The sequence below is a fragment of the Periplaneta americana genome, chromosome 17 (assembly GCF_040183065.1).
Source record: "Periplaneta americana isolate PAMFEO1 chromosome 17, P.americana_PAMFEO1_priV1, whole genome shotgun sequence".
In the NCBI taxonomy this organism is placed as follows: domain Eukaryota; kingdom Metazoa; phylum Arthropoda; class Insecta; order Blattodea; family Blattidae; genus Periplaneta; species Periplaneta americana.
The window spans coordinates 6,987,565-7,003,825 of NC_091133.1; the positions used below are offsets into that span (position 1 = coordinate 6,987,565).

A 16,261-nucleotide genomic window follows, 5' to 3' on the forward strand; every position below is an offset into this window, starting at 1 on the left:
ATTGCTCCTTATTTATAGTGTGGGGGGAGTAGTCAAGCTGAGGAGCTGGTGGCTTTCCGTGTTCCATGCAATCTGGACCGCGGCGTGAACATGGCTGACATGTTGCTTTGTGTTGTGCGGTGCATCTGAGTGACCGCAGATCTGTTGGTAGGCATGTGTTTGATGATAGACCGCCATCTGGGTGTTGAGAAATTTTACAGCAGGTGTTCATGCAGTGCTGAGTTGCAAACCAGAGTTCCGATTCAGGTTACTGCTTTCTGCTGCTATGGCCAGGGTTTCCTTAACTTTCCTAGAGCCCGAACAATTCGCCAGGACCTTGGTAGTATTGAAATTAGCCCTATAGCCTTTTTGAATACAATGTTCGGCCAATCCGCATTTTTCTGGCTGCATTAACCTGATGCTTCATTGGTGTTCAGAAAGACGCGTAGTTATTGTACGTCCAGTCTGGCCAATGTAAGCTGCCACACATTCACAAATATATCTGGTACTCTGGGGCCTAGATCATCTTTTACTGATCTGACTCTGTTTCTAATTTTAGGCAGAGGTTTATGGATTGTTTTTATTCCATGCTTGTAGAGCAGTCTACTTATCTTTCCCGACAACTTCCTCGTGAATGGTAGACGGTTATGACTGGTTTGTCCATTTCTTGTGAATCGATGGAGGGCTGCTGCTTCTTCTTCTTCTTGTGTCTTGCTTTTTTCAGAGTGGCCGCAATGTCCTTGGCTAGATATCAATTCTGCTGGAGGGTGAGTTTCAGATGTTGAAATTCGGTGTGCAATTGCTCCGGGTCTGACATGGGCCAGTCTATGCGTCTTTCTGAACACCAACAATGGTTTATAACGCCTGATTTCAATACCACAGCTGTCGTCAGAGTCGTCAGTCTGAGTGGCAGCGTCAACAAATGTCTTGGTTGTGGTTTCAGGTCGCTTCCCAGGTAGATCTTCAAGAGGTGGCATTTGTGTTGCCATATTTATACCCTCCATTGCCTTCTGTAATACTGAAGCATATGACTTTTCTCTAAGTTTCTTTTCGTCTTCGAGAATGTTTACGGGTCTCGAAGAAGATAATATTCTCTCTTACCCAGATTTCTCGAATTGCCTTATCTGTAATATATTTCGGGCAGTTTTTAGAGTTAGAGCTATGGTCCCCATCTCAATTCACACAGTGTACAGCGTTGGGACATGCGGAGTTCCCATGGTCACCACTGCCGCTCTTTGTACATATGATGTTGTTCGTGCAACGTTTCTGAGCATGTCACCTAAAGCACTGCATTGTGCTTGGCATATACGCTCGCACAGAGACAAGCTCATAACCTACAAATATATACTCCAGTACGGCAGATGTTTCAAAGGTCAATAACACAGTGCTGAGGGAATAAGTCCGTCCATCCTGCTTACGTAACAAACGATAAGCCTTGGACACGGACTGTTCAGCTAGCTCATCGTCCGACAAGCCGTCCAAAGCATCTGTGTGTACCACTCCCCGCGTGATATTCAGTGAGGAGTGTCGTTCTACCTTAATAAGCTAGGATCCCAGCAACTTTGCCTTCAGCAGCATCTCACTTTGTTTGGAAGATAATGTCTCAACCAGTAAGCTGCCGTTGCGAAGTCTAGTTGCGTTCTTGACCTTCCCCACGAGACCATCGAGTGCGCATCTCACATAGAACGGGCTAATGTTCTTCATTGTTTTTTCCGTCCCGTCTAATATGACACTAATAAATTTCTTGAGGCAGCATTTTTACTTTTATATTTCCATTGTCCGTATCCATAGCAATATTCGATTGATCACCAGTTGCCGTATTTTGTCCTTGTTCTTGTTTCTTTGTTTTAGAGGAGGAGAAGGGGAGCGCGAGGACGGAACCGTCGGCGTCAGCCTGCCACCAGTGGGGGCGTAAGAAAAAGACACCTAAAAATTCTTCTCGGTCTGTGTCGGCCATGGGGACCCTCCCACAGCCCGATCCCAAGTAATCCGCCTCACGCAAGTTACCCTTCAAACTGGACATTACACACCTAATGGAAAGTGCTACACCAGAGGCGTGCCGCAATTTTATGCCTCTACCATGGGAGTAACCGCTCGTGGCTCTCAACTCTACACTAAACAACCACAAGGCCCGGTTGCAGAAACACCGATCAAAATATGATTGGCAATCAAGGAGGGTTTGATTGCCCATCAGTTCTATTTCTGTTGCAGAAAGAACAATCAGTGTTTGATCGGAAATCAGTCTTCCATCAGATTTGATCAACAGATTTTTGCTGGTTAAGTCATTGATCATCGATCAAGCAGGCTATTTATGTTGTTTTGTTTATTATGCAGTATTATATAGTAAATAGTTATAGCGTAACAATATTGTTTTCGACATAATGGATTCTTCTGATGAAGAAATTTTAAATGAAAAAAATATTATCAAGAAGAAGGCGTTTCCGTGATAGACATGAATTGTTTTTATGTGTAATGACAGAGAATTTGAGCAAAGATTTAGGTTAAGTAAGGATTCCTGTGTTTTGTTACTTTCAAAAATTGAAACAAATATATGCAGACAGATAAATCGAAACCTTCCACTTTCTCCTATGAACCAAGTTCTAATAATGCTGAGATTCTATGCTGTTGGAATTTTTCAGGCGGTCTTGGGTTATCTTGTTAGGGTCCACAAATCAACTATTTGCCGAGTAGTTAGGAATGTTACGTATGAAATTGCTTTGTTATGGCAGGGTCTCATAAATCCCCAAACTTCAAACAGGGAACGATTTGAAATCCAGAGAGAATTTTCAGCCATGTCAGGATTTCCAAGAGTAGCCTAATATTGGTTGTATAGACTGCTCACATCCCCATCCAATCATCTGGTTGAAATGATGCCGAACTTTATCGAAATAGGAAAGGTTTCTTTTCTGTGAATATACAGGCAATATGTAGACTACACCATCATTGAAATTCTGGAATGTTGTAGCCCATTGGCAGGGTTCTACACATGACAACACATTATTTTTAATGATAGGTTACGAGCTCCATTTGTAAACAGAGAGATGGGAAATGGAATTATTTTGGGTTATGGAGGCTATGCATATTCCAATTTCTTGTCGATTCCCCTAGCAAATCCCACAACAGAAGCCCCCTCACTTTTTTTTTTCTTCTTCATTTTCTTTCACTATATTGTAGTCTATATACAAATAGAATCCGCCTGTTTCCTTTCTACAAAAAGCAACAAAACAGCAAAACATTCACTTGTTTTCCTAGTCACCGCCCACTTGATGCATTCGTTTCGCGACTTTTAAAGAGCATCAAATTGGCTGTGGTTGCTAAATAGCGCTGTTGTCAAATGTATTTCTTTCTTAAATCAGCAATTAGTAAATTGAGACAAGTTGATTGGAGATTCACGTTTGTGCAACGCAATGAACAATCAAATAAATCAGACATCAACTGAATGGCGATCAGGGACTGATTTGATTTGCGTTTCTGCAACCGGGCCCAAGACTACTCGGCTAACTCTGACCTCGCTCACTAAAGCTGGAGTAATCCGAGAGCACACAGCTTCAGGGGACTTGTAGTTGATTACACTGCGACACCCATTAGTCAGCGGTAACACGTCGGAGCGAGCGACTAGCGAGCAGAGTCAGTCACCGGAGTGTTTAAATCGCCCTGGGCTCCTATTGGGGCTCTACGTGGCTCGGCACCTAAACTTGCATATAGGGGCAATATGAAAGGTTCACTATTGCTTCGTAACTGGACATCCTGTCGTGCCACACATTCGGAAGTCGCGCTCGAAACCGTGGGACAGGACCACGGAGATAGGAAAGATCTCTGCTGGTGAGACGGGAGTTATAAGCCTACGAAACTTAATCTAAAAATGAAATAAATAACTTGAAGGGAAAGAGGAATAAAATCACATTCTTTACAAATTCCGTCATGGTGGCGATGTGGCAAACCTAATAGTGGGGATGGAAAGGTGAAAATGGCTGTGATGATGTGGTAGGCGTTCCGCATGCAATGGTGACTGGCAGAGAGATAAATAGAGATGAAAAAGAAGAGAGAACGCAAAGGGCTGAATGGTGAGAAAACGATAAATGTACGGAAAGGAATGCATAAGCGCCACCATTGCACCCCCCCAGACAGCAACTTGGAGAGACCCACCTCTACCGGAGGAGAATGGAGAAAGTTACACAACGCAGGAGTGCACGCATTGTATTCTTCACCTGACATAATTAGGAACATTAAATCCAGACGTTTGAGATGGGCAGGACATGTAGCACATATAGAAAAACCCAGATATGCATATACAATGTCAGTTGGGAGGCCGGTGGGAAAAAGAGCTTTGGGGAAGCCGAGACGTAGATGGGAGGATAATATTAAAATGGATTTGAGGATTGATTGATTGATGGTGTTTAAAGGGCGCGTCAGCGTCTATGGCTATTTGCGCCCTTGAACAAGAATCAGTAAAACAACTCATTTAAAATATAAAACGTAAAAGCCACATAAATTAAAATCTCGGTGTTAAAACCAAAAGGTACAAAAATATACATATATATCTCCAGGAAGGCGGTTACTAAAGCCGTCACCAGATGTAAAAAGTCTGGTGACCAGAAATATTAATACCTAAAATGTAATGTAATATAAAAGTCCGAGTACAGGTCAGATAAAATGTAGTGTCCCCTAGATGTAAAGAGTCTAGGGGTCGATAAAAATTAAATCACATTGTCAAGTCCTGTACTGGATAAAAACTTTAAAACTGCGTTCACACGATTAAAATCGTTTCCAAGAGCGTCACGCCTATCGCATGTTGACGTCGAAAACGGTCGTATTTCCTACAGTGCAACAGCACATGTTCCACAGAAACTGGAACATGGCACATGTCACACGCCGGAGGAGGTTCGCCATTTAAAAGATGGCCGTGTGTAAAACGGCAGTGGCTAATCCTCAACCGCGTAACTAAAACTTCTTCGCGTCGTGACGCTCTTTTAGACGAATCCCATTCCCGAACACTTTCCTTTATCATTCGTAATTTATTCCCTTGTTGTGCATACCATTCTTCCTCCCATTGCCGCCAAATTAGATGTTTCAAAGTGTTGAAGACGTCTCGCCACCTCTCACGATAATACACCGGTGTACCATTCAGTGCTGCGTCCTTAGCTGCAGCATCTACCTCCTCATTTCCTGGAATCCCAACATGGCCTGGGATCCACACTACTCCAACTTCGGAACCCGTCGACAGGAGTGAGTGGAAAAGAGCCTGGGTTCGTAGAATAAGAGGATCGTCAGAGTAGAAGCATTGTAGAGACTGAATGGCGCTTAAGGAATCGGAGCAGATAAGATATCTGTCCCGAGGTTGCCTGATTAAAAACAATAATGCCTGGTAGATAGCATATAACTCCGCGCTAAAAACACTGGTATATGACGTCATCTTAAACTTGTACGTTTGACCATTTGCGATGAAGGAGCAACCTACACAATCATTAACACGGGATCCGTCAGTAAAAATTAGGCTAAGATCTGGGAATTGTGATAGCAATTCATTAAAACGTTGACGATAAATAAAAGTGGATGTAAATGATTTAAAACTTTGGCTAAGGCATAAATCAAATAGGGGACGAATCATAATCCACGGCGGAGTAGGAGGGTGTTGAATTCCCATAACTGTTGGGAGTGTGATGTCCAGATCAGAGAGAATGTCACGAAATCGGACACCAGCTGGACGAGGACGCCGTGGGTTCTCTCTGTACCTATAAGCAAACGGGGAGTAATGAAAGCTATCGAATGTATTGTGCTCAGGCTGAGTGAGCAGTTTTATGGATTTGAGGAAGGCGGGATATGATGATAGAGACTGCATTAATCTTGCACAGGATAGGGACTGATGGTGGGCTTATGTGAGGGCAGCAATGAACCTCTGGGTTCCTTAAAAGCCATAAATAAGTAAGTACGGCAGGAAATGAGAAGATTACTTAGAACACGACACAATTGTTATGGGAGGATGCTCTTCTATTTTATTAATTAAGCTTCGGGAAAAATACATTGTGGACTGATAGCAGGAAAATTTCACAAAGTGTGCATTTCTTACAAGACAATGCAGCTGCTCGCAAATTCATGATGAGTATGTCACACAACATTCATGAAATTGGTTATGAACTGACTGACAATAGCCCATAGCCGCCATTTCGTCCCCCTCCCAAGGAGAACAAAATATTTCGAAAAAAGGTAGATGAAAGAAGCTCTCGTCAATGAAGCAATAATGAGCACTGTGGAACTAGAAAATTTTTATTGCTTAGATCTGTTTTTAACCACTGTACTAGGAGTATATAGATCAAGAAGGTGATGTTCAATAAATATAAATCTGTTTTTAGGTACAGTAGGTAAGATAAAAACTCATATCAATCAATCAATCAATCAATCAATCAATCAATCAATCAATCAATCAATCAATCTTCTTAATATATCCAGCTATTTGCTGACAACATAAAGTCCACTATAGTCTATTCAGTTGTTTTTCACGAGAAATGAGGGGTATTTTGTAAAAATTCATATAGTAGGTGTCAATAACGATACATCAAGAACCACTGCATTTGAACCATGTGATGAAAATTCTCATCCAACCAGAACTCAATATGTTACTACATCATATCATAATGAGAAACAAATACTCTGTTAATAATCTTGAAGGCCCAGTCTTATCATTCAAAGCACGCTTAAGTTCAGTAGGGATGTTAGAAACAAAACAGAACTTGAGAATTAAGAACAAAACAATTAATAAATATTACTTACCTCTGGTTCAGACTTTATCATAGAAAACGTAATTGGAACTGAACTTTCCTCAATTTTGACTTCCCACTTGCAGCAAGAGCTGGAGTCCTTGCTCTCCACTGCTGTTTCTTCCTGTGAGACAGATATAAAAAGAAAATTCTAATTAATTCATTTTGTTGGAAGATTTGATTTGTTGTAGCTGTTAGCTTAGAGCTTGCTTGCTCAAACTTGCCTGCTGTTCCTTTTGAAAAGAGCAACGCAGGGAATGAAGCAAATTACATGAGATTCAATCAGCATTGCTTGTTCATCTTGATGGTACAGTTCAAAGTGTGCGCTTTGTATGTCACTGTCATCAGCACTAGACATTCTATAAATAAACTTCAAAGGAATCTGATGAAACCTCACAGCAGGAAGTTACAGCTCTCAAAAAGAAACAACGAACATTCGACAGTTCCGTAACGTTAATTTTTAACTCCCTTCTAACCAAAGCCCACTTGGAACAGCGAATAGAAATTGAATTGGTCACTTGCATTTCCAATGCGACAGAGAATGTGAACTCGGCAATGAGCCATAGAACATTAGCTCAGTTTTCATCGTAAGAAGGACAATTTGTTCTGCGTTTAACACAAATGATTGCATATTGTGTTTCTGCAGGGGAAGGGAAGGGAAATGCTGACAGCAACAATACTATGCTCTGGCCCTGTACCTTCCATGTGTTCCATTAAACTCCCAGAAGTGGTTTCTTAGGATGTAATAGCTGTAGTGTCAGTTATTGTAGTCTATTATGTTCCAGTGTGCAATCTGTAAGAGACCATAAGTAGGGAAAGCTTGCTGTCCGTGGTGTGTTGTATGCTAGTCTGCTGCATTTATGCATAATGTCTTGTGGAATGAAAACGCACAGGAGTGGAGAGGCGATCTCATTCAAGCAAGAATGGGAACAGTCCTATTTATTTACGTCGCACAACGAACATGCGAAATGCTTGGTGTCCCACCTTGTTGTTGTGAATTTGAAAAAAAAAAAAAAAAAAAAACACACACTTCCTTAACCATCATTATAACTGGAAGCATAAAGACGAGTACTGTTATTGCAAGTTATCTTGAACCTTACATCCCTTAAGTCTGTCTTTCGAACTGCTCGGTACGGCATGTACTCATCAACGTAACGGCACGGCAAGGATGCCCCTCCCTCGGGTAACGTGACTCTTTTCAGAAAACGTTTGTTCTTTCACTTTACGGCTCACTACTGTAAAAGAACTTGGTTCAATACAGACATCATCTTCTCTCGATACTCCGGTTTTGAGAGGAGAATATAGTTTCGTAGCAAGCTTTAATTAACCTGTAATGAGTAAGTATTTAAATATAATCATGTGTACACTCCTCTTTCATCTGGGCTGGGGACCGGCAATGGCAGAGTTACTACAGCTATTTCTATACATTATATAAGCCTGCATGACTTGCACCTTCAGCTAATATGTACATATTCTTATAACAATATTTTACAGGCTTATTATTTGAATATACATCAATTTACAATTATACACAATCCATATCCCTATCATTGCTGTCATATCGCTTGGTCCAAAATTAATTATTTCGTCAATGGCATCATCCATTCGAAACTATCTTCTTAATCGTAGGTACTACTTTCTGAACAAGATAGAATTTTTCGATTGTATCCCGAATGACATGTTCATCGAAGTCGTCCATTTCAACTTTACACAAGTATAATTCAGGAATGAAATAATATGTTTAGTAGAATTATAAGAAAATAATAACTTGCAACAGTAATTCATTATGTCGCTCTCAATACACACACTATTGTACATAACTATTATAGCAACAATTTCTACACATTACATACCTATTCTTTCCCGGAGTAGTGTGAGGTTCATTTGGTTGTAATTCAATATTATTTTTAATTCACTTCACGGAACTAATACTTTTGCCAGAGCATTTAGCTCTCTCATATTCCTTAGCAAGATGTTCTAGCAAATATTTGTTTAATTTTTCCTCCTCGCAACGCTTAATTTTATTATATTTGCTATAATTTCTCTTTCTCCACGGTGGTGTGATTTCACCATAATTCCTACCCTGTGGTTGTTGCTCCATGCTAACACTACTGGTAAGCAGTGAAGGAAATAGCTCTATGTTTCTTGACAAGAGATTATGCTGCGGAGCATGCGCAAACAACTAAGTTGGCCCCACCCACGTTACGCGCTTCCTTCCCTCTGCCCCTCTGTCCCCTCTCAGGAGGATCAAGATAACGTGCTTTCGAAGGAGCAGAATGCCTCGCTAAGGTGCAGGAACTCAAGGAAGCACTACAATTAACCATGAATTTGGAAGTAAGTGTTAACACTTTTTAACGAATTATGTTTCTCTCTAATGTGTACATTCTATGTCCATAAACAGAACCTGAAACATCGAGTCCATCCCTCCGAGCAAGCTACAAGATTTCGCTGCAAATAGCAAGAGCAGCAAAAACGTTTACGGAAGCTGAATTCGTGAAGGCGTGCTTGATCGACGAGGTCGAATTCATCTGTCCATCAGAAGTGGAACATTTCAAGAAAATTAAACTGTCCCACCAAAGAGTAGCACGGCAGATTGTTGATATCTCTGAGGATGTGATGAGAGAAGTAATGCAAAAATGTGCAAATTTCATTGCATTTTCGCTTGCATTGGACGAATCAACTGACATTTCGGACATGGCACAATTGGTCATCTTTGTACAAGTTGTTCACAGTCAGCTTCGAGTTACAGGGGAGTTATTGGAACCTGTTCCTCTCAAAGACACAACAACCGGAGCGGATATCTTTCAGGCTGTGGAGGAGGCTATGATGGGTCTACAATGGGATTGTTTGTTCTCTGTAACTACTGATGGGCAGGGGCAATGCGAGGAGCACGAAGTGGTGTTGTTAGTTTTGTTAGGGATAAGTTAAATAGTTTCAATGTAAAATTTACACAGTCTGTGCACTGTCTCGTTCATCAGGAGGCACTTTACACCAAAATGACAAAAATTGCAAATGTTATGAAAGTGGTGGTGTGCATAGTAAATCTTTTGTTTGATCTCATGGACTTAATCACAGATAGTTCAAGAAATTTCTCGAGTCTGTAGATGCTGCATATGGAGAAATTCCATACCATTGCGAGGTACAATGGCTGAGTCGCGGTGCTACCTTGAAAAGATTTTTCCTTCTGAGAGAACATATAAGTGAATATCTCAGTATGAAAGGGAAGCCAGGAAGTAAACTTTCTGATTCCAAATGAATCGCAGACTAGGCATTTTTGTCAGATGCCACAGGTCATCAAAACAATTTGTATCTTTCACTGCAAAGTGAAAACCATTTAATCGCAAAGACGAGTGATAAGATTGAAGCATTCAAAAGAAAACTGTCTCTATGGGAAAGCCAATTATGTAGAAAGGGAAGAAACAACGCACTTCCCAGATCTTGAATCAATTCGGGAAGGGGCAAATATGAAATAATATGTAAGAGTTATTCGGTTTTTAATAGAAGAATTTTCGAACTGATTCCAAGATTTGTCACAGCTGCTGCCAACTTTTGATTTGTTTCTCAAACCATTTTCTGTATCAGTAAAAAATATTCCACACTCTTTGCAAATGGAGGTAGCTGAACTACATGTAACAGTAGGCTTAAGGATATGTTCGAATCAACTTACAATTTGCAAGCATTTTACTCCAGTTTCTTCAACAAGCCTATTCTAAATTGCATAAGGATGCAGCTAAGGTGATTTCTATTTTCGGATCGACATACAACTGTGAAAGATTCTTTTCGACCTTAAATATTACAGAGTTCAGGTTTCGAGGATGACTCAGTGACGACAATCTATGTCACAAACACTTGCTCTAGATAGAAAAAATTGTAAGTCACCTGTGATGTATTATCTTGTTTCAAATAAACAGCTTTAGCAACACTTTGTTATTCTCCGTACTTATATTCAAGACTTGCTATCCTCCACTCCATTTTCATTTGCATCAACATCTAGATTGCGTTGCAAAAGAACACCCATAAATGTTGGAAGATTGTCTCTCATCCCCGCTACAAGAGAGAGACGGTATGAGCCATTGCTTTGTAACAGAATGGTGCACTACTGTCTCTTCTTGGTGCGCGCCAGGTACGCAAAATCTGGACAGATCTCTTGTGAGTCTGAATATAAATAAACAAGAAATAACACAAAATTCTGGGACCAAGAGTGCCAAGCGAGCCAATTGTTCTTGGAAGTGTTTTCTCATTCCTAGTAACTTAGTGTTTCTTTTTTTGTTAACAGGAACAGCTTTGACAAGACATATGGTAATGCACATGGGAATGTATGGAAAAATCTAGATTCCATAAAATTGTTAAATAATGCCTCAGTAGTCAGGTTCAGTTTGGTTTCTTTGTATCTGTGCGTAGCTTGGGGGGATATCCCAAACATTTACTCTGTAAATGGATCTCTCATACTGAGCACGGAAAAATGAAAACTATTGTACCAAATATTGCAGCAGTGTAAGTTTATGTGTTCAAACAGCAATTAATAATATACAAAGGTGCGACGAAATGGAAAAACAACAAATGTTTAGTCACATTAATAACAAAACTTCTCTAAAAAATTACAGAAAAGTTGAAACTGTATGGAGTCAAGAACCATTATATAAAGATTTGTGACAGAAATGCTAAAATCGGTTTTGCATGGATTAGCTTAGGAATGCGGAAACTCCGGAGTTTTGTGGCGAAACAGAAGATATAAACTCAGTAAAGATTAATTTTTGGTTCTACAGAATATACCTGATATAATAATCATTTCTCCTCTAATAATCATAATCAATGTAATCAGAAGATATAAAGGATAAACATTCTTAACATCAGTTAAGACAGACTGCAGTACGTCCAGTTTTATGAAAAAGGAATGGCTATGTTTTAGTGATGAAATAGTATTAGCCAAAATAGTAAGAATTACAAATGGAGAGATAATAAAATCCTTAGGGACATATACAGTAGCGTGCAAATTAATCCCAATACGACATATTTTTACATTTTCTGTCATTGTTGGTCTCACAGCTGCTCATACCGCTTTAATTGACATCAGTAGTATGTGTAATTCGATTGTTGAAGGTCTGTCGTTATTATTTTTTTTATAACATGTGACATTTTGCCTGTCGTTTTGTACTTATAAGCATTTCAGTTGTGTTGAAGACTTAATACTGCAATCCTGTGTACATTCTGTCGTCTTCACAAATGGATACAACTCCACGAAAACGGTCTAAAATTATAACATTAGCAGAGCCTTCTTCTATGACACAGAGGCAAATTGCTGCAGGATGTCACATCGGTTTGAGTACTGTTAATTCGATCATAAAACGATACAGGGAGACTGGATCCATCACACCCCTGAAAAAAAGGAAACTGTGGCCGGAAAAGGAAGACTTCACCTGCAGATGATCGTTTAATTGTCAGGAAAAGTAAATTAAATCCTAGAGTAACTGCTGTTGACTTAACCCGCGAGTTAATGGCTACCACTGGGGCGAATATTCACGTCACAACAGTGCGGCATAGGCTTTTGGAAGCTGGACGAAGGGCTCGTAAGCCTATTAAGAAGCAACTGGTAACCCCTGTTATGTGCAAAAACCGCTTAATGTGGGCAAAATTACTTCAACACTGGACAGTGAATGACTGGAAGAATGTACTTTTTTCCGATGAGTCTCATTTCAGGTCCACGGCCACCGTGTTTCTTACGTACGGAAAGGATCCGAAAAAGTAACAGCAGCTCATCTCCAACAAGCACCCAAATACCCCCCTAAAGTAATGTTTTGGGGTTGTTTTACACATGAAGGGCCTGGAGCATTAATACCTATCAAGGGAATGATGAATTCTGACAAATATATTCACTTATTGGAAACCAGAATCGTACCCCAGCTGCAAAAATCATTTCCGGATGGCAGAGGTGTGTTCCAACAAGACCTGGCACCATGCCATATGTCTCGAAAAACTACAGAATTCTTTAACAAGAAGAATATTCAGGTACTCCCCTGGCCAGGCAACTCACTCGATATCAACCCCATTGAGAACTTGTGGTCAATTTGCAAAAGAAGAATGCAAAAAGTGGACTGTTCTACAAAGGAGAAGATGATTTCTGCCCTCATTGGTGTATGGTTTCGCGATGAAGAAATGAAGAATATTTGTGGGAAATTAGTGGAATCCATGCCAAATCGTCTCAGAGCTGTTATTAGGAACAAGGGAGGCCACATAGATTACTGAGGTATGTCTTAGATCCTTTTTTTTTTATCCCGTTTGAGTGTTTTTCCATAAGTAATTACGTTGTTCAGATTAATTTGCACGCTACTGTATTTGCAAAATATGAGATAAGGGAACGTGGGAAAGTTTTAAAATGTGTTCTTGTAATGTAAGTAGCATTACCTATGTAGGCTATGTATAAAATTGTACTATAAGGGAATGATAGCTAAATGACCAGAGGTCAATACTGTCACTCAACATTGTAACGCACTGCAGCATAATAATGCAAATATTGTAGTACAGGAATGAGGCAGTAGACGAGGGGGTAGAAAAATGGTCTTACATCTGGCGAAGTATTTTCCTCTTCTTTAATAGCGTCATCACATGGCTGTACTGCCAGAGGGTCGACCTCGGGTTCTGTCTTGATAGCATCCATTACAACTGAAAGAACAGTGTTACAAAATTACCCCTTTGCTATTAATACCTGCTTAAATTCGATACGAATCATGTACGATACAGAAGAGTTCATTAGGCTATACACAATTTAATTTTGAATAATAGTAATCGTAATTCTCAAATGAAACAATTGGCAAAAAATTTGTTTATTTCAACCTTTATCTTTATTTTCATAGGGACAAACACATGCACAACATTGTAAATTCTACGTAGAAGAGAGTGATCCATTTGAAACGAGACAGTCTACTGATTTACTTTTGTCCTTGCATTACAGTAACATTTTAATACATATCTACGGTAATTAAACACATTACTGGAATGCCTTGGCTTCGTAAGAGTTAACAGCAATCGTAGATAATGAAACTTTGGTATTACCTAACAATGATTTCACTATTAGCCACTAACAAGACCAAACATTTTCCCCTGTGTTTCACAACACAGATAAGCTATACTGTTTTTAGATCATCATGGCAATTAGGGCTTACATTAAGATTGTTTTTCTTACGACATTAATTTTGTCGTAAATATTATACTGCGCTACATTTTAAAAGTCAATTGCGTATATATCACATTTTCTGTTTCATATATATATATATAGTTATGTACTCAAAATATTTTAACTTGTTTGCCTTCATCCCAAATCTAGGCCTTCATTTATTAGGTGGATGCACATACCAGCACTGTTGACGCTGCTGGGAATGTGTTTCGATTTAAGATATCGTGGGAAAATTTCAGTATATGGATTCCTCACTGGCAATTATATCTTCGGTTAAAATACTAAAAATAGAAAAAAAAAACAGATAAAAAATTATATTTTTTAATCTGCTTTTTTAAAATATGTAAATTGAAATTTGCTTGTGATAAAAGTATGGAAAATTGCTTAATAGCGCCAAATTGGCAGTGGTAAAAGTGTGCAATATTCGTTCAGTGGCCGGTGTCTACTCTATACTGACCTCTGAAGAACTACACCGAAGGATAAGCTGTCAATAATCATGGGCAAAGACTTACCTCTAGGACGTAGTATGAAAATGAACCAGACTTCATAGAATTCAGATTATAGAATATCCCATACTCGTGAATAGTTTCCAATACGATCAAGCGAGCCGTGGCTATTGAAACAATCGAAAAATAATACGAAACCAGATCGACACTGTAATAATAAATAACGTATGATCATATATCAAGTTTTTGGGCAATAAATAAATAAATAAAACTAAGGTCAATGTTACTTATGTCCCGCCCACTATAGACACATAGGCCAATTTTACACATATTTAGTATAACTTGTTGCTTCTTTGACAGGTTAGATTTGATTACTTTAGATTTTAGTTATAGCCTTCCTTGCATATACGATTATAGCGCAACATTGGCAGTGATAAAAATGAAATATTCGTTCAGTGGGCGTTGGATATCTACATTCACCAAAACTAATCTATACTAATAATAAATCTGTAAGCGAAATTTTTCTGATAATTTTCGCTTTTCCAAAAATAATTGGTGTTAACATGTATAATCAATCATCCTGAAACCGAAAATCGCTTTTTTTTACATTTTTGTTTGTATGTCTGTCTGTCTGGTTGTTCGTTACCTTTTCACGCGATAATGGCTGAACGGATTTCAATGAAAATTGGAACATAAATTAAGTTCGTTGTAACTTAGATTTTAGGCTATATGGCATTCAAAATGTTTTATTTAAAAGGGGGTTATAAGGGGGCTTGAATTAAATAAACCGAAATATCTCGCTTATTATTGATTTTTGTGAAAAATGTTACATAACAAAAATTTCTTTGAAAATGATTTCCGATAAGTTTTATTCCAGGCAAAATTTTGATAGGACTGATATTTAAGGATATATAAGAGTTTTAAAATAACAATACAATACATTTTCACCGCCACCTCAGATTATAGTGTCATTGTACCATAACTGCTATGTGCAAAATATTAAATTTTTTAGTACGAAGAAAAACAAATTTATTCATTCTATGGCAATAGTGCACAGGAGATCGTGAATTCTTACATTTTTACACAATCAACTTTATTAATTTGGAGTGATTTATTAAAGGATGCATTCAAGACTAATTTAGAAAAATGTTAAACGAATTAGGTATATTTGCACCAAATGAGTGGTCTCTGTTCCAAAATGATAGCATTTTAATTATTTAAATACAATTTAAATTAAGTAGCATATTAAACGATTTATTCTTCTATCAAACACGAATGTTCCCTGGACCCAATGTTCTATTTTAATTATGTAATTACTTCATATTTATTTCTAATAAGTGCAGCGGTACAGCTAGTAATAATAATAATAATAATAATAATAATAATAATAATAATAATAATAATAATAATAACAATAATACTTACTTACAAATGGCTTTTAAGGAACCCGAAGGTTCATTGCCGCCCTCACATAAGCCCGCCAGCGGTCCCTATCCTGTGCAAGATTAATCCAGTCTCTATCATCATACCCCTCCTCCCTCAAATTAATTTTAATATTATCCTCCCATCTACGTCTCGGCCTTCCTAAAGGTCTTTTTCCCTCCGGTCTCCCAATAACACTCTATATGCATTTCTTGATTCGCCCATACGTGCTACATGCCCTGCCCATCTCAAACGTCTGGATTTAATGTTCCTAATTATGTCAGGTGAAGAATACAATGCGTGCAGTTCTGTGTTGTGTAACTTTCTCCAATCTCCTGTAATAATAATAATAATAATAATAATAATAATAATAATAATAATAAAGGAGACTTGCTTGCGGACACTCTTTCAATCCTCAACAGATGAAAAATTGTTTTGCGGAACTACTAAATGTATATAGACCAAAAGAAATGAACCGAACGAAATTC

The 16,261-nt window shown here is 38.7% G+C and overlaps 1 protein-coding gene across 1 annotated transcript in view; it reads right to left on the bottom strand.

The window, feature by feature from the left end:
• LOC138693165 (zinc finger protein 665-like) overlaps nt 1-16,261 on the bottom strand; it is a 72,904-nt gene that overhangs the window by 9,531 nt on the left and 47,112 nt on the right. The window contains exons 6-7 of the mRNA XM_069816869.1: nt 13,297-13,394; nt 6,748-6,858 (exon numbers count right to left, since the gene is read on the bottom strand). Coding sequence (XP_069672970.1) covers nt 6,748-6,858; nt 13,297-13,394 — 209 coding nt within the window. The remainder of the gene's footprint in view (nt 1-6,747; nt 6,859-13,296; nt 13,395-16,261) is intronic.